Here is an 18,586-nt window from a genome sequence, read left to right as displayed (position 1 = left end):
ATCAATCACTGTTTTATATAGTTCCTAAAAGTTCTAACTTATTTCATGCTTGAGCCATAAAGAACACATTCTTATGGTACATACAATTATGAATATAAAAATAACTACAAAATCCCTGAAATATTATTGAAGAGGGGCAGCAAGAACCTAACAGCCACATCAGACGCAACTCTATTGTCATAAAGAATACAGTAGCATTTCCTGACCTGTTTGTCCTGCATGTGAGGTTGTACTGTTAAGATAAAACCTCAGGATTTCAAGATAAGATAGTTCAGAATGACTACAGTAATGTTTTTTACAGCCAAGAATCTTTTTGCATCATTGTCTTTGGGGTCTATTATGCTTTAACATATTTATCTAGTATTTACAACACAGTGACAGGCCATTTGATCCAACAGGTCATGCTGGTGTTTATGCTTCACTCAAACTTTTTCCACCCTCTTCATCTAATGCCATCAACATATCCTTCTTTCTTTTCCTCCCTCATGTTCAGATCTACCTTCCCCTTGAATACATCTATGCTATTCATCTCAGCTACCCTGGGTAAAGACGTTTCTCCTGAATTATTAGTGCCGAGCTTATATTTATGGCCCCTAGTTCTGGTCTGCCTCACAAGCGGAAACATCTCTGTCTGTGCTATCAAAGCCTTTCGTAGTCCTGAAGACCTCTACCAGGCCACCCACCAGCTTTTCTAGAGAAGAGCCCCAACCTGTTCAATATTTCCTGATGGATCTAATCTCTCAGTTCTGATACCATTCTAATAAATCTTTTTGCACCTTCTCCAGTGCCTCTATATCCTTTTTATGATATGGAGAGCCGAACTGTTACATAGAAACATAGAAAATAGGAACAGGAGTAGGCCATTCGGCCCTTAGAGCCTGCAGTGCCATTCAATGCAATCATGGATGATCGTCCAAACTCAGTACCCTGTTCCCGCTTTCTCCCTGTATCCTTTGATCCCTTTAGTCCTAAGAACTGTATCTAACTCTTTTTCTTGAATATATTTAATGATTTGGCCTCAACTGCTTTCTGTGGTAGAGAATTCCACAGATTCACCACTTCTCTGGGTGAAGAAACCCCTCCTCATCTCAGTCCTAAATGACTTACCCCTTATCCTTAGACTGTGACCCCTGGTCTGGACTCCCCTGCCATTGGGAGCATCCTTCCTGCATCTAGTCTGTCCAGTCCTGTTAGAATTTTGTAGGTTTCTATGAGATCCCCTCTCATTCTTCTAAACTCTAGCGAATACAAGCCTAATCGACCCAATCTCTCTTCATACGTCAGTCCTGCCATCCCAGGAATCAGTCTGGTGAACCTTCACTTCACTCCTTCCATAGCAAGAACATTCTTCCTCAGATAAGGAGACCAAAACTGCACACACTGCTCCAAATGTGGTCTCACCAAAACCTTGTATAATTGCAACAAGACATCCTTGCTCCTGTACTCTAGTCCTCTCGCTATGAAGGCCAACATACCATTTGCCGCCTTAACTGCTTGCTGCACTTGCATGCTTATTTTCAGCGACTGGTGCATAAGGACACCCCAGGCCTCGCTGCACCTCCCCCTTTCTCAATTTATCGCCATTCAGATTATCTGCCTTTCTGTTTTTGCCACGAAACTGGATAACCTCACATTTGTCCACATTATACTGCATCTGCCATGTGTTTGCCCACTCACTCAACCTGTCCAAATCACACTGGATCTTCTCTGCATCCTCGTCACAGCTGACACCCCCCCCACCCCCCCAGCATTGTGTCGCCTGCAAACTTGGATATATTACATTTAATTCCCTCATCTATATCTAATATATATTGTGAATAGCTGGGGTCCTAGCACTGATCCCTGCGGTACCCCACTAGTCACTGCCTGCCACTCGGAAAAAGATCCGTTTATTCCTACTCTTTGTTTCCTGTCTGCTAGCCAGTTCTCTATCCATGTCAGTACCTTGCCCCCGATCCCATGTGCTTTACTTTTGCATGCTAATCTCTTATGTGGGACCTTATCGAAAGCCTTCTGAAAGTCCAAATACACCACATTCACTGGTTCTCCCTTATCTATTCTACTCGGTACATCCTCAAAAAACTCCAGTAGATTTGTCAAGCATGATTTCCCTTTCGTAAATCCATGTTGACTTTGTCCGATCCTGTTATTGTTTTCCTAGTGCTCTGCTATTACATCTTTTATTATGGACTCTAGCATTTTCCCCACTACTGATGTCAGGCTAACTGATCTATAATTCTGTTCTATAATACTGTTCACAGTCCTCCAAGTGTGGTCCAACCAAGGTTCTATAAAGTTTAACATAACTTATCTGCTTTTCAATTCTATCCCTCGAGAAATGAACCCCAATGCTTTGTTTGCTTTTTTTTAATAGCCTAATTAACCTGTGTTGCTACTTTTAATGATTGGTGTATCTGTGTCCCCAAAACCCTTGACCTCATTTAGATACTTACTTTCCAAGAAGTATGTAGCTACCTTATTATTCCTGCCAACATCACTCTTATGTATATTGAACTCCATTTGCCAATTACATGTCCATTCTGCAGGTTTATTAATGTCTTGTATTTTGTCACAGTTTTCCCCTGTATTAACTATCCCTCAATCCCCCAATTTGCAAATTTTGAAATTCATGAATCCAAATTGTTTATATAAATAGTGAGCAACGATGGTTCCTGCACTTATCCTTCTGGAACACCACTTGCCAGCTTTTGCCAATCTGAGTAACTACCTTTAACCTCTACTCTCTGTTTTGTAGCCAGTTTGCTATTCAATCTACTATTTGTCCCCTGACACCACATGTTCTGACCTTAATCATGAGTCTATTATTTGGTACCTTATTGAAGGCCTTTTGAAAACCCAGATACATTGTGTCTACCTCATTACCCTTGCCTATCCTTTCTGTTATTTCTTCAAAGGATTCAATAAGGTTGGTTTAGCTTGACCTTCCATTTTGGAATCTATGCTGATTCTCTTTGTAATAATTTCAGTTTCTAGATGTTTTTCTATTACATCTTTGAGTAAGGATTCCATTATCTTTCCTACCACTGACAAGCTAATTGGTCTGTTGTTCCCTGGGCTTATTTAGCATGCACTTGGCCAGTTAGATCACTTGAAATCAATTATTTTTATGAAGACAATCTTGTTCTAAAATATATCCAAAACAGCCATGTCTGAAATTAAATTTTGCCACTGCAAGCTGCCTCACCAATAGTAATTTGTTGACAATAGTTGCCGTAATACTTTTTAAATCAAAATATAAATAGACCCTCACAGCAACCGTCCTCCTATATCATTTAAGTCGTTTTCTGCATACCATGATGCTACCCAACTGTAGCACTTCGCTGTTCAGACCCACTTACAGGCAATTAACACTGTATTACAATAGAATGTTTTAGCCAGTGACTTTAAAACTTGAACAGTTTACGCATCTATATATTTAATACACCTGGATTCTGAAGCAAAATATCTATGAAAGAAATCTGTTTGAAACTGGTTGTTTTACTCTAGTTTAACCAGCCTTTTTTAATAATTTATGTAATGGTGTATGTACAATGACAGCTTAAATACATTTCCAGAAAGGTATTTGTTGGCCATTTTCTTTACTAACTAGTGTTCCAAAAAACCCTTTTCTGACTGTCTTTTCTTGCTCCCTCCACTTTAGATTCCTGTAACTGTCAATTCCTCCCACAATGCTCCAGATGTGATGAAGGGATATTGAAATTGGAGTTGATGGTTTTGTATTGTTGTCAGTGTTGCTCCACAATATGCCACAGGAGGACTAATTAAGCAAGGACTGGCTCTGCCAGTTTGACTTTACACTTGCTTGCACTCAGATGGAATGCAACATGGGCAGGATTTTTACTGAAATGAAAGCGTGGAAACAGGGATGGATGGTCACTTAAACCCACCGCTCGGGTCCGTGTGCCAGTTTCCCAATGCAAAACCAACACGCTCAAAGTATAAAAGGCTCCGACGAGAGTCAGAAGAGGCAACCCATCCGAAATGGCTACTTATACCGCTTAATGAGCTTGTCAGCTCATTAAGGGTTGGTTTTGAATTTTCCTCATAAGGCATGGGATCCACACAGGGTCTCAACTACGATAGGGAGGAGGAGGCTCAAGCACAGTGGTAGCTAATTAGAATGGCAGGATAGCAGCAAGAGGCACCATTAAAGAGGGAAGGCTCAGAAAAGACCCTCATTCGCAGGCAACCAGTTATACAAAGTCAGGAGAATTATCTGCCGTAATTCTTTATTCTTGACACGGGCATTTTTGGGTGGTTGGGGAGTTTGGACGCGTGTTTCTGCTTATGGGCCTCATGAGTTGATGAGGGGGAGGTCAGGAAGACTTTCTTCATAAGATAAGCCCTTCATCCCAGGAATCGGTCAAGTGAACCTTCTCTGAACTGTTTCTAATGCAATTATATCTTTAAGGAGATCAAAACTATACACAGTATTCCAGATGTGGCCTCACCAACACCCTGTACCACTGTAGCAAAACTTCCCTGCTTTTATACTCGATTTCCCCTTGCAACGAATGGCAACATTCCGTTTGCCTTCCTAACCACTTGCTGTACCTGCATACTAACTTTTTGTGATTCATATACCAGGGCACCCAGATCCCTCTGTACTACAAAGTTCTGCAATCTCTCGCCATTTAAATAATATGCTGCTTTTCTATTCTTCCTGCCAAAGTGGACAAGTTCACATTTTCCCACATTACACTTCATCTACCAAATTTGCGCTCGCTTACTTAACCTATCTATATCCCTTTGCAGAGTCCTTAATTCCTCTTCAGAACTTACTCCTACCTATCTTTGTGTCATCAGCAAATTTAGCAACCATACATTCGGTCCCTTCATCCAAGTCACTGATATACATTGTAAATAATTTAGGCCCCAGCACTAATCCATGTGGCACTTCACTAATTGCAGCTTGCCAACCCAAAAATGACCCATTTATCCCTAATCTTTGCTTCCTGTTAGCATGGATAGAGGATTGATTAGCTAATATGTTACCCCTACACCATGAGCTCTTATTTTATGTAGTAAACTTTGATGTGGCACCTTATCAAATGCCTTTTGGAAATCCAAGTGTGCCACATCTACAGGTTCCCCTTTAGTCACATTGCTTGTTACTTCCTCAAAGAGCTCTAATAAATTAGTCAAACAGTATTCCCCCTTCACAAAACCATGTTGGCTGTGGCTGATTGCATTAAGATTTTCTATGTGCCCTGCTATAACTTCCTTAATAATAGATTCATAACCTCCTTAATAATAGATTCACACTGTTCCCCACTGCACCCCTTTGCTCTTCTAGCTCTTATTTTCCATTCTCCTGTTTTTGCCATGATCAAATGGAAACACACAAGTCTGGCTTAGTGCAACAGCATGCCCAGTGCTTTATTGCATTACAGTTTGATGTCATGTACAACAGAAACATCCAAGTGACCCATTAAATGACATTACCAACACGGTGGCCTGCACTCATGGCCACTCCTATGAGTTGCTCCCCCTGTGGCTGAGGATGAGGTGGAGGCAGACTGCTCATTAGTGTCTATCTGAGACGGAGGTGCTCGTGGCAGTTGGCCTCATCATGGGGGCACTAGAGAGGCACCTGCAAAGGCTGCTGCACTGGCATCACTGCAGGGGCAGCCTCTGTCACAGGGCATGATTCTACAGATGCTTCGTCCGCCAGAGGGGCCAAGGAGATGGATGATGATGATGGAGTCCCATGAGGGGTGATCTCCTCATCACCATCTGTTGCCGTCTCAGCCCTTACATGGCGCCCTTGATCACTAAAGGGGACCAGCAACTTGGACGCTTCTTTGTGTCATTTGCGCCACTACTAGTCAATGACTGCAGCATGCATTCTGTACATATCAGTGTGCTGTTCCTGCATTCACTGAGTGATGCTGCATATGGCTCTCCATGAGGTTTGTCACTCTCTCGTTGGAGGAGCTCAAAGCACTAGGATATTGTGGCGCACATGAGATGAATGGACGCCTCCATTTTCATCCCATAACTCTGCAGTGCCTCAAGTAATTCCTGTAAGTGGGCACTCATCTCACACTGGTTCTCCAAGTACAGCCACCAGTTCCAGAACAGGTTGGTGGTGTCTTAACTCCGCTCCCTCTGCAGCTGACACTGTGGAAGATTCAAGAGAAGGTGGTTCTGAGAAACTGGTACAAACAACAGATGCTTCTGCTGCTTCAAATAATGAGATGACAGCTTATGCATTGACAGCATGTTGAACAGGGAGGATTGCCATGCATCCCCTGAACCTGGGATGTTGAGATCTTTTCATCTTATCTATGTTGGACACCCATTTCTCCATCTCCAGCATCCCAGTGGCTTGCCAATCTGGCTGGATCAAGGGCCAGCTCCTCGAAATGCATCAGTGAAGTGAGCTGGCATTCCCATTGTCCAAGCGTGCGCTCTCGCTCTCCGTCGTCATTCTCCTGTTTGGCCTGCAAGCTGAAGAAAGATGCTGATAGGACAATGCCTCTCTTCCCCCACCAATTGTACCTTTTCATTTGCATCCTTCCTCAGTAGAACTCAGATAATGAACTATGCTTATAGGTCATCAATGATGTTATGCACACAACTCTTGTATGGTCAGGAGAACTCTGTGCTCTCAGGATGCCCCTCTCTTTTGCATTCTAGTGACTGCTGACCAGGAGGCATGCCATCTGGTTCTATCTTTGGACTCAACTTGCCAGTCCCAAGCTGGTTATTGAAATGTTTTCCGTACTGGATCCAGTTCCTGCTCACCACTCCACTGCTGCTGACCTCATGAGCCACCTCCAACCATGCTGCATTGGTCAGCCTTGCAGGCTTTCTCGTGCTGCTGGCAAGGAAGAGGATGCTGCTGTGTGCTGTCACTGTCTCCAGCAGCACCTCAGGTAAAAACTGGGGGCTGCCCTGGAACACGGGCCCTTTCTACCCACTGCCCTCTGCTTAGCTTCTCCTTCCATCATGGAGATGAACGGCAGCCACAGCAATGGCTGCAGCTCGCCCTTTAAATTGGGCCCGATGCTCACTCTCTCCTGCCCCTTTCCCGAGTTCCCGACCGTAATTGGGTGGCAAGGGTGGCGAAGGTGCTTCTGAGCCAATTAACTGGTTTTCCCAGAATTGAAATCCCGCCCCATCTGCTGGCTGAGAATTTGCCACTGTTAGTTCTATTGAATATTTGAATGAACTTTGGAACTGAGTTTTAGACTCTGTTCCTCTGCAGGCCACCTATTTAGAGGATTTTATTTTGAGAATAATACAAAAACTACAATTTTTTTTCTGTGTCCCAATATCGCCTAATGAAAATTAATGCAAATTTGAAGATTAGTACAAAACACATTTAAATAGTGCCTTTTAACATTGTAAAACATCCCAAGGTGCTTCACAGGAGTATTAAACAGATTTTGACATTGAGCCATGTAAGGAGATATTAGGACAGATGACTAAAAGCTAGATCAAAGAGGTAGGTTTTAAGGAGCATCTTATTGGAGGAGGGGGATATTTAGGGAGGAAATTACAGAGCTTGGGGCAGCTGAAGGCACGACTGCCAATGGTGAAACGATGAAAATTGGGGATGCGCAAAAGGCCAGAATTGGAAGAGCCTAAAGATCTCGGCAAGGCCATGGAGAATTTGAAAACAAAGATGAGAATTTTGAAATTGATGTGTCTTTGGACCAAAAGCCAATGTAGATGAGCAAGCACAGTAGTGATGGGTGAACTGGACTTAGTGTAAGTTAGGATACAGAGAGCAAAGTTTTGGATGAGTTTAAGTTTATGTAGGGTAGAAGATGGAAGGCCAGGCAGGAGAGAATTGGAATAGTCAAGTCTAGAGGTAACAAGGGCATGGATGAGGGTTTCAGCAGCAAATGAGTTGAGGTAGGGTTGTCAGCAGCAGCAAAATTGTATACCACCACAATCTGTAACCTCTTGGCCTGCTGGCAATGCTTCACTCTACCAATACCATCAAGCCTGGGGATCAACCCTGGTTCAGTGAGGCATGTAGGAGAGCATGCCAGGCACAGGACCAGGCATACCTAAAAATGAGGTGCCAACCTTGTGAAGCTACAGCACAGAACTACATACAAGCTAAACAGCAGAAGCAGCATGCTATAGACACAGCTAAGCAGCCCTGCAGCCAATGGATCAGATTAAAGCTCTATAATCCTGGCACATCCACACATGACTGGTGGTGGACAATTAATAGGAGGAGGTTCAATGAACATCCCCAGCATGTCGGTAGCAAAGACAAGGCTAAAGCGTTTGCAACCATCTTCAGCCAGAAGTGCTGAGTGGATGTTCCACCTCAGCCTCTTTCTGAGGTGCCCATCAACACAGATACCAGTCTTCAGCCAAATCGATTCACTCCACATGATATTAAGAAATAGCTGAGCACACTGGATACAGCAAGGACTGTGGGTCTCAACAACATCCTGGCTGTAATGCTGAAGACTTCTGCTCCAGAAGTAGCTGCACCCCTAGCCAAGCTGTTCCAGTAAGTTACAACACTGGCATCTACCCGATAATGTGGAAAACTGCCCAGGTATGTCCTGTCCATAAAAAGCAGGACAATTCCAATCTGGACAATTACTGTCCATCAGTCTACTCTCAATCATCAGCAAAGTGATGGAAGGTGTCATCATCAGCGCTATCAAGTGGCACTTACCAATAACTGTTCACAGATTCCCAGTTCCGTCAGGACTGTTTGGCTTCAGACCTCATTACAACATTGGTTCAGAGGTGAGGTGAGGCTGGCTGTTCTTGACATCAAGGTAGCATTTGACCGAATATGGCATCAAGGAGCCCTAGTAAAATTGAAATCAATAAGTTTTGGGGGAAAGTTCTCCACCTGCTGGAGTCATACCTAGCATAAAGGAAGTGGTTGTGATTGTTGGAGGCCAATCATCTGAGCCCCAGGACAAAGCTGCAGGAAGTCCTCGCGGCAGTGTCCTAGGCCCAACCATCCTTAGCTGCTTCATCAAAGATCTAACTTCCATCATTGGGTTCAGAAGTGGGGATGATCGCTGATGATGGCATAGTGTTTAGTACCATTCACGACTTCTCAGAATAAGTAAGCAGTCAGTGCCAGCATGCAGCAAGACCTGGACAACATTCAGGCTTGGGCTGATAAGTGGAAAGTAACATTCCCACCATACAAGTGCGATGCAATGACCATGTCAAAAGAGGGAACTTAACTATCTCCCCATGACATTCAATGGCATTACCCTCACTGAATTCCCCATTGTCAACATTCTGGTGATCACCATTGACCAGAAACTTGTCTAGACCAGCCACATAAATTCTGTGGCTACAAGAGCAGGTCAGAGGCTGGGAATTCTGCTGCGAGTATCTCACCTCCTGACTTCCCAAAGCCTTTGTGCTGGAATACCCTTCACTTACCTGGATGAGTGCAGCTTCAACAACACTCGAAGTTCAGCACCATCCAGGACAAAGCAACCCTGCTTAATTGGCACCCCGTCCGCCATGTTAAGCATTCACTCCCTCCGTCACAGGCGCACCGTGGCAGTGTTGTGTCCCATCTACAAGATGCAGTGCTGTAAAGCCTGGCTTGGGTGCAAAATTAAGGCCCGACCCAAGCCCAAGTACTTCAATTTTTTTTAAATGTCTGATCCGACCCTAAAATAACAAACATATTATTGAAACAGAAAAAAATTGTAGATTAAAATTAGGGTTGCGCACTGGTTAACACCGCAGCCTCACAGCTCCAGCGACCCGGGTTTGATTCTGGGTACTGCCTGTGCAGAGTTTGCAAGTTCTCCCTGTGTCTGCATGGGTTTCCGCCGGGTGCTCCGGTTTCCTCCCACCTCCAAAGACTTGCAGGTTGATAGGTAAATTGGCCATTGTAAATTGCCCCTAGTATAGGTAGGTGGTAGGAGAATGGTGGGGATGTGGTAGAGAATATGGGGTTAATGTAGGGTTAGTATAAATGGGTGGTTGTTGGTCGGCACAGACACGGCGGGCCGAAGTAGCCTTGGTGGGATGCTGCACTGTAAAGCCTGGCTACCCGACCCGCACTCGACCAAACCCGACTCTTCGGCCCGCTTCAGTGCTGTATCTCTAAATAAAATGAAAACACTATGAAACAAAACAGTACTGTCCAGCCCGACCCGAACCAGAATGCTGGACATAGAATACAGACCCGACCCGAACCCGACACGTGTAGTCGGGTTTGGTCGAGTTCGGGTCGGGTAACCAGGCTTTACAGTGTAGCATCCCGCCAAGGCTACTTCGACAGCACTTTCCAAACTTGCAACCTCTACCACCTAGAAGAACAAGGACAGCAAGCACATGGGAACACCACATTAGAGTAAAAGAAGTCACACATTATCTTGACTTAGAAATATATCACTGTTCCTTCGGCTGTTGCTGGGTCTAATTCCTGGAGCTCCCTCCCTTACAGCACTGTGGGTGTACCTGTACCACATAGACTGCAGCTGTTCAAGAAGATGGCTCACCACCACCTTCTCAAGCGTAATTAGGGATGGGCAATAAATACTGGCCTTGCCAGCAACACCCAAATCCCTTGAATCAATTTTTAAAAAGTTGGGCAATATTATGGAGGTGCGAATTGGCAGTCTTGGTATATAGTTTTATCTTGAAATTAAATATAACTGGAATGCAACTTGTGTGTTACAATCTACCATCTGTTGTCCATCGCTCTAAAGATGAGACTTGTCAGTGTGGTTCAGTGTCATTATTGTGTACTCTGCACAAAATACGCAAATCAATGTTCTCAGTCAGTGGCCAATGAGAGGGTTGGTATGGAGTATTGAAAAGCTATCATTGACACAGCAAGAGCTGATGAGGTTAGGATTACTGCTTTTTTCAGGCACTGCCTGGAGGGAGCTTACTTTGATGCAGTAGATTTTGTTTGTGGGACCGTTGTGTGCCCAATTGGTTGCTGTATTTTCCTGCAAAATAGATTGCACTTCATAAGTAATTTGTGCCAAGTACTTTGGGGCAATTCTCAAAAGTGATGATGCTGTATACAAATGCAACCTTTCCTTTCTTTATTGTGCTTCATACCTGTGTTGTACTTGACCTGGGAGTGTTTGCATGACCCTGGGTGTTAAATGGGAAAAAGTGTTCCATTCCCCAGAATTGGCATAAAAACCTAAATTTTCAATATTTGTGAAAATAAGCTGGGTGCTAAAGCCTTTCCTGAAGAATCTGAAAGAATTGCCTCCAATTATGACAAATGTATTCTGAGGATCACACTGATAGGCAGCTCACAAGTTAAATTAGTTGGCTGTTGGTTTGACCAGTGATGCTAATAATGGATATTGGCAGGATCTAATAAATCCCTGTAACGCTGAGGTCAAGTTGTACCGTATTCTCATTTGAGAACCAGAATTGACTCTGCAGCGAATGTTGAGCTATGTATCCTGGGTATTGATCATCAGTATACATTGGCATCAAAGTTCTTAACCCAGTACCTGTACATGTTAGTGCCAGTCGTGTCCTTTAAATGAAACTGAAATTCTTGGTATTGATATTGAATGGTTCTGCACAAATGTCACTAATTTTCACTAATGTCAGCTGACCTTGCTGGCTAATATTAGTGTCTGCTTTGTTATTTGTGGCATTTGGCAATGCCTTTTTATTGCATTGTGTTATTTGGCTCCAGAACTGACGAACGGTCATCGACCTGAAGCGTTAACTCAGTTTCTCTCTCCACAGAGGCTGCCTGGCCTGCTGAATATTTCCAACATTTTCTGTCCTCGTTTTGAGAAATCACTTTGCTGGTTTCAGGTTGGGAGAGCTAGCGAGAACCGAGCTTCTGACTTGAAATTAGGAATGTTGGTGGAGTTTCATTCACCACTTTTTCTGGAAGATTATCTCTGATTTTTGTTGTGCTTAAGACTAGACTGAACCAAATCAAGTAGTTCTGTGCCCTACGTGCCAACCAATTTAACTATGGTATCCCTCACCAGAATGCATGGTACATTGCTGCCCTCTGCAGTAGAGATGTAGCCTTGATTTTTTTTTTAAAAGATCACTGAGCGCATTTGCCAATTTAGAGTCATAGAGAGATACAGCACTGAAACAGGCCCTTCAGCCCACCATGTCTGTGCCGACCAACAACAACCCATTTCTACTAATCCTACTTTAATCCCATATTCCCTACCACAGCCCCACCTTCCATCAATTCTCCTACCACCTACCTACACTAGGGGCAATTTACAATGGCCAATTTACCTATCAACCTGCAAGTCTTTGGCTGTGGGAGGAAACCGGAGCACCCGGCGGAAACCCACGCGGTCACAGGGAGAACTTGCAAACTCCGCACAGGCAGTACCCAGAACCGAACCCAGGTCGCTGGAGCTGTGAGGCTATGGTGCTAACCACTGCGCCACTGTGCCGCCCATAATTTGGACCAACTTAACCTCGAAGGCTAATTTACAGGACAGCTATAGAGTTGCAGTTTGGATCGCCATTGTACTTTTATGGTGGTAATGTTTTTTTTAATAGATTTGTTTTGGCTGGACGTATTAAGTGTCGTGGAAAAAATGCAGTCGGGAAAGCCTTATTGTATTGTGGATTGTCAGAACTTCGGCCTTTAATTCGCCAGAACATTTTGTAACTAAATGAATTAGGTTGTTTTACAAAAATAGCTATAATGTTAACTGAAAGTGGTTATAAACAGCCCATAAAAGTCAGCTTCTTGTAGGCAGAGGGGTTGAATCTGGTCTATTAGTAGTAGCAATCCAGCAAGAATGGGACTGGGAAGAGGGGGACATTAGGTAGTGATGAAGGGGAGACGGAAAGGGAGAAATGGATGACAGTGAAGGTGAGCATGTGGGTGGAGGAGGAAAAGAATCTAGGCAAGCTGCTTTGGAGGGATGAAAAGGGACGAGAGAAGCTGAGATGGACAAGGAAGGAGTGTGCTAACATGAGCTCTGTTAGATGTCGAGGTATATGTTTGAATGGTGGTAGGAGGAGTGGTAGAAAAGTATGAACTGGGAGGATTGGAGGAAGATGGAGATTTTGATGGAATACAGTGCTACTGTGAACTGATTCTAGAGGCGGGTAGAATACCTCCTGGGTTGGGGTGGAGCATGAGGTGGGGGAATGATGGTCTGCTTTAGATTTTTTGGACTAAAAATGTATAAACTATGAAGTGTAAAAGTATTCAATGTACCATTTCCAATGTAAAGATTCTAAATTTTCTGAGGGAACACGCATCCGGACTCCTCTTGAAATATACCACCAATTTTATCCTTTTAGTGTTTAATATATTTCTCTGTCCAATACAAGTGAAGGCATGTGGGGAATTTCTACAGCTTACGTTACAATAACCATGAATTGACTTTAATTTCTATATGGAAGGCTAATAATCAGGGATGTTCTTGACTTGTCAGCCTCTTAGCAGCTGTACTGGATTTTGTTTGAAATTGTTGGTCAACTTATTGCTAGTTTTTTGGGTTGGCAGGGGACAAGCATACATCTAGAATAGCAGTTAATGGCAGCTGCCATGATCAAGGCCATTTTGTAACTAGTCAAATACTGTTCACTAGTTTGGCATGTCTATCTTGGTTCAGTATAACTGAAGGTTTGACTGGATTCAACCAATAACTGTAACATACAATTATGAATTTACGATGCTTTTTTGTGTATATTCCAGTTCTCTGCTGTTCCAGAGCCTTTGAGCTGTCATGACTACCTGCCTGAACTGTCACACATGTCTTCCTGCACAGAGCAGAGAGGCAGCACTGTGTCCTGGGAACAGCTGGAGGCCATGGAACTCCCATCTTTTCAGCCTGCCTACTTGGTCTTATGCCGAGTTCTCCTCAACGTTATTCACGAGTGCTTGAAACTAAGGTTGGAGCAGAGACCTGCAGGAGAGCCATCGCTGCTGAGCATTAAACAGGTAGCCTGCTGAAATTGTCGCACATAGGGCAGGAGTTAAAATTTGTGCCTCCTTTCATCTTTCTCTTGAAACATTGTTGTTCTGATTTTATGTGAATTTTTCTTTTTTTTGTATAATAACGTGCAAACATCTGTAGAAAGCTCACTTTCTGATCCAGTTCTCTCAGCAGATTTATCTGCTGCATGGGTTATGCCTTTTAAGTAGAACAATTTCAGATGTTTTTTATAGTTATTGATGCTTTTCAAGGTTCATTTAAAAAAAAACTATTCTTTTGAATGTAAATGATTAAGATTTCTTGTGTGTAAGAGATTAGTTCAAATTAATTACAATAAATGGAACTGTTATGTTTAAGCTATGCTATAAATATTAGATTAATGGTCTATTTTTCAATAGTAGTTTTACTATAAAGTGTGTATTTTTCAGTCTGATGGAGTACCTCAATTTTCAGATGATCAATAAAGTAAATACTTAGGACAAATCTTGCTGGAGTGGGGCATTTGTGGTGTATGTGATTGGACCTTTTTTTACACCCTTCAGCTAGAATTTTGTTTTGCGCTGGGGCATTCTCCAGGGCAGTGAGGGATGGGCAACAAATGCTGACCTTGCCAGTGAAGCTGACATCCCAGGAACAAATTTTAAAAAAAACATACTGGAAGTCTGAGCTGATGGTGCAGCGAGGGCGACAGGGCATCTGGGACCTTGATGAATGATGGGACCAACTGTCTATCAGTTAATCAATGAGAGTTAAGGTTGAGAAGGAAGTAAGAATGACAGAGATGGAGGGTGGGTATTAGAGTGGGTGAATTAAAAATTAAATCAGTAGAAAGAGAAATAGAAGGGAAGGAAAATTGGATTAAGAGGATAGTGAAATGAAGAAGGAAAAAAGATTAAATTTACTTTTTTTAATCTTTACGAGGGATTTACTAATGCAAAAATGAGACAACAGTTTAAATTGTTTCCTTTCTGGGCCAGAGAGATTGATTGGTATTGGAGTGATTATCATGTGATTAAAAGGGTCCTTAAGCTGTTAAATTTCATCCCTGACTTTCTGTGGAGAGTTTGATGGACATTTAATATGCAGATCTAGCAGGTTCTTAAGAATGATGGGATGTGTAAGTATGGAATGCTGTTTGCTTTGCACAGAGTGGCATAAATTGACTAGCATGATCAAGAGATTTGCAGCTCACGGCATATCTTTTATTCTGCAGAAATTTCTGGCTGATTTGCACATTAATAACATGTCATTAATGCATTATTTTTCCAGCAAGATTTGACTTACAAAACAATTCAGTTATAATAGAGAAGTTGGATACTTTGAACATCTAGAACCCTGAGATTACATCAGAACCCAATAGTTTTGGAAATGAAGCCTGTTTTATTTGGAAAAAAATTTTTTCTAACTTGTGATCAATTCTCCAATGACAATCACAGGGCTTTTATGTACTAGCAATAATATTCTGGAATACAATGTGGTTTTAATACTGGCTTCCTAAAAATCCACATTAATGCCTCTTGTAGTGTACACCCAGCATCAAACTATATTTGCTCATTTTTACACCTATCCTCTTCCAACTTATGACTGAATAGAATGAATCTTGCAATGGTAATTTATGTAAACTCTGTTTCAGTTATTTGTCATATGAATTTTAAATGCCTAAATTGTTATAAATAGCATAACTCTGTGTTCCACCATTGTGACCTTCGTACGCTTGTAGAATGTGTGTTAAAATCATGGCAACTCTGTGGCATAAGTGTTGACTATTTGTTGCGGGAGAGTTCCATGGATGCTATTTTCCCTGTGGTACCTTGCTCAAGTGACAGCACTTTGTGTTAATGTCATCAGAATATTCAATTAATGGGGAGGCTTGATGGCCAAGCCTGACCCTGACTTCACTTGACATTCACACAGCTAGCAGGTGTCTCTTTTTAGTGATCAGGAGTAGGTGTCCTAGTTGGTATTCCCCTTCCTTATGGATAGGAGTTGCGGCCAATTGTGGTGCCCTACCATCAACCCAGCTGAAATCAAATAATTCAGAGCAGCTCAGTTTAAAGCATTTTTTATGCAATGTCAAAAATTCATTGGTATATTTGCACTAATTTCCTTGCCTCATTTGAAAATTGTGAACCAAAAATTGCCCATCACATGCCGATCTTGTATTTGACCTTCTCTATAAATGTTTCCAAATACTGCATATAATGGCTATTTGTATTACAGTTGGTCAGAGAGTGCAAGGAAGTGCTGAAGGGTGGCCTACTTATGAAACAGTATTATCAGTTCATGCTGCATGGGATCATGGATGAATTCCAGAGACAGCAAAAGGTTGATAGTAATATTGATGAATTTGAGGAAGATCTACATAAAATGTTGATTGTGAGTATATTATTAATGAGTAAAGCTTTCTAGAAATCATATTAGTTCAAATCTGTGTTTTCATGATGTTTCTCTTGCATTTGAAGCTGGCCCAATTTGCCATATTGGGCAGAAACATTCAGAAGTACGTTTCTGTCGTATATGTCTGAAAATAGATTCTATGACAGCAGCAAGGAAACTAGCTGATTCAACTTAACTTGACTATTTTATGGATTTTGAGTTAATAGTGGTGGAAATGCACGTTCTGTAGATTGTAATCTTGTTTATAAAAGATTTCACGCCAGCACTGGTGTCAAACTGCTGCTCCCCATCAAGATTTTTAAAAAAAAATCAGACCCATGTCTTTCGGAACATTTGATAAGTTTGTGGTTTATTTTAAGCTATGCACTTGCGAAGTTAATATGGTTAACTTCTAACTTATTACTGAACAGAATGAAGCGTGCAATGGTGATTTATGTAAACTCTGTTTCAGTTATTTGTCATATGAATTTTAAATGTCTAAATTGTTATAAATAACGTAACTGTGTCTCATCATTGTGACCTTCGTATGCTTGTAGAATATGTGTTAAAGTCATGACAAACTCTGTGGCATAAAATCTAAAGCAGTGAAATACCATTGCTTGAATGTGAAATATAGGCTGCTTAAAATGGACAGCAAGCACATTCAAAGAGAAGGTAATTTTGTAATTTACCTGTAAGCAAAATTCTTTGCTGAGTGTCCTGAACGGTTGGCTTTTATGTTGAGAGCTCCAGCCTGTAACATTATACTTGAGTACACCATTGTTTTTCCTTCTCCTAGAGTATTCTGAATGATGATTCAATTCCATTGTGATGTCCATTCAGTACCTAATCTGTAATTTTATTAACTACTTCGTACAAGATTTTGATTCTAGTATGTCTGTATAGGGGTTAGTTTTTTCCCCCCAATTTTCTTCTGTTTGTCTGTCTTGTGCTGAAGGCAGTGGCTGGAGTTAGGGTACTGCCTCCAGAAATGGCTGACATCGGGATGACATTTTGCTCCCTGGAGCCATCTGGGAGCTCTCCTGGATTTTAAAAATGTTACTTTGCTTCATTTGGCCTCTCTCAGATTGTAATATGCTCAGAGATGTTTTGTAGGTAAGAAGGCAAACAGACAGGGACCTTTTCCAGCCATTAGCATAACCTTGGCCTCTTATTTGACCTTAACTTGACCTTCAGACTACATATCCACTCCATCACCTACTGCCTACTTGCACCTCTGTAACATAGGCTGTCTCCAATCCTTCCTCAGCTCATCTGCTGCTGAAGCCTCTCATCCATGCCTTTGTTACCTTTAGACTTGACTATTGCAATGCTTTCCCAGCCAGCCTCCCATTTTCTACCCTATATCAACTTGACTTCACCCTAACTCGCAGCAAGTCCGTTCACCCATCACCACTATGCTCGCCGGCCTACACCGTCTTCTGGTCCGGCAATGCCTTGACATTATTTTCAAATACCTCCATTGCCTCATTCCTCTCTGAAACCTCCTCCAGCCCTACAACTGTCCGAGATCTCTGTGCTCCTCCAATTCCAGCTTCTTATGCACTCCTGATTTTAATCGCTCCACCACTGGCGACCAAGCCTGCAACTTTTTGGGCCCTGGTATTCCATCCCTAGCCTTCCTCCTCTCTACCTGTCTTTTAAGATGTTCATTAAAATTTACCTCCAAGTTTTTTGGTTACATGTTCTAAAATCTCCTTATTTAGTTCAGTGTTGTTAAAGGTGCTATATCAATGCAAGTTATACGAAGATACGAATTAGGAGCAAAAGTAGGACATTTGGCCCCTCGTGCCTGCTCTGCCATTCAATAAGATCATGGCTGATCTGTTTTTGTTTCGAATTCCACACTCCCATCTATCCCCGATAACCTTTGATTCCCTTGCCAAACAAGAATCTGTCTACCCCCGCCTTAAAAATATTCAGTGACCCTGCCTCCACCACCTTCTGAAGCAAAGTGTTTCAAAGTCACACAACTCTCTGAGCAAAAAAATTCTCCTCATCTGTCCTAAAAGGACGTCCCTTAATTTTAAAACAGTACCCCTACTTCTGGACTCCCCCACAAGAGGAAACATCCGTTCCACATCCACCTTGTCAAGACCATTCAGGATCTTATAAGCTTCAATCAAGTCTCCCCTCACTTTTCTAAACTCCAGTGAAAACAAGCCCAGTCTGTCCAACCTTTCCTCATAAGACAACCTGCTCATTCCAGGTATCAATCTAGTAAACCTCCTCTGAACCGCCTCCAACACATTCACATCCTTCCTTAAATAAGGAGACCAAAACTGCACTCCGTA

The 18,586-nt window shown here is 42.4% G+C and overlaps 1 protein-coding gene across 5 annotated transcripts in view; it reads left to right on the top strand.

Annotated features, from left to right (window-relative positions):
- The window catches only part of map3k4 (mitogen-activated protein kinase kinase kinase 4), a 221,808-nt gene that overhangs the window by 122,237 nt on the left and 80,985 nt on the right, over positions 1 to 18,586 (top strand). For all 5 annotated transcript variants that reach the window (XR_010976168.1, XM_068044617.1, XM_068044615.1 and 2 more), the window contains 2 exons: positions 13,655 to 13,900; positions 16,116 to 16,271. Coding sequence is in view for 4 of the 5 variants with exons in the window: in XM_068044617.1 (XP_067900718.1) it covers positions 13,655 to 13,900; positions 16,116 to 16,271 (402 nt within the window). In the remaining variant the exon portion in view is untranslated. The remainder of the gene's footprint in view (positions 1 to 13,654; positions 13,901 to 16,115; positions 16,272 to 18,586) is intronic.

Source organism: Heterodontus francisci, chromosome 13, assembly GCF_036365525.1.
Source record: "Heterodontus francisci isolate sHetFra1 chromosome 13, sHetFra1.hap1, whole genome shotgun sequence".
Taxonomy (NCBI): domain Eukaryota; kingdom Metazoa; phylum Chordata; class Chondrichthyes; order Heterodontiformes; family Heterodontidae; genus Heterodontus; species Heterodontus francisci.
This window is presented reverse-complemented; position numbering and strand designations above follow the sequence as displayed.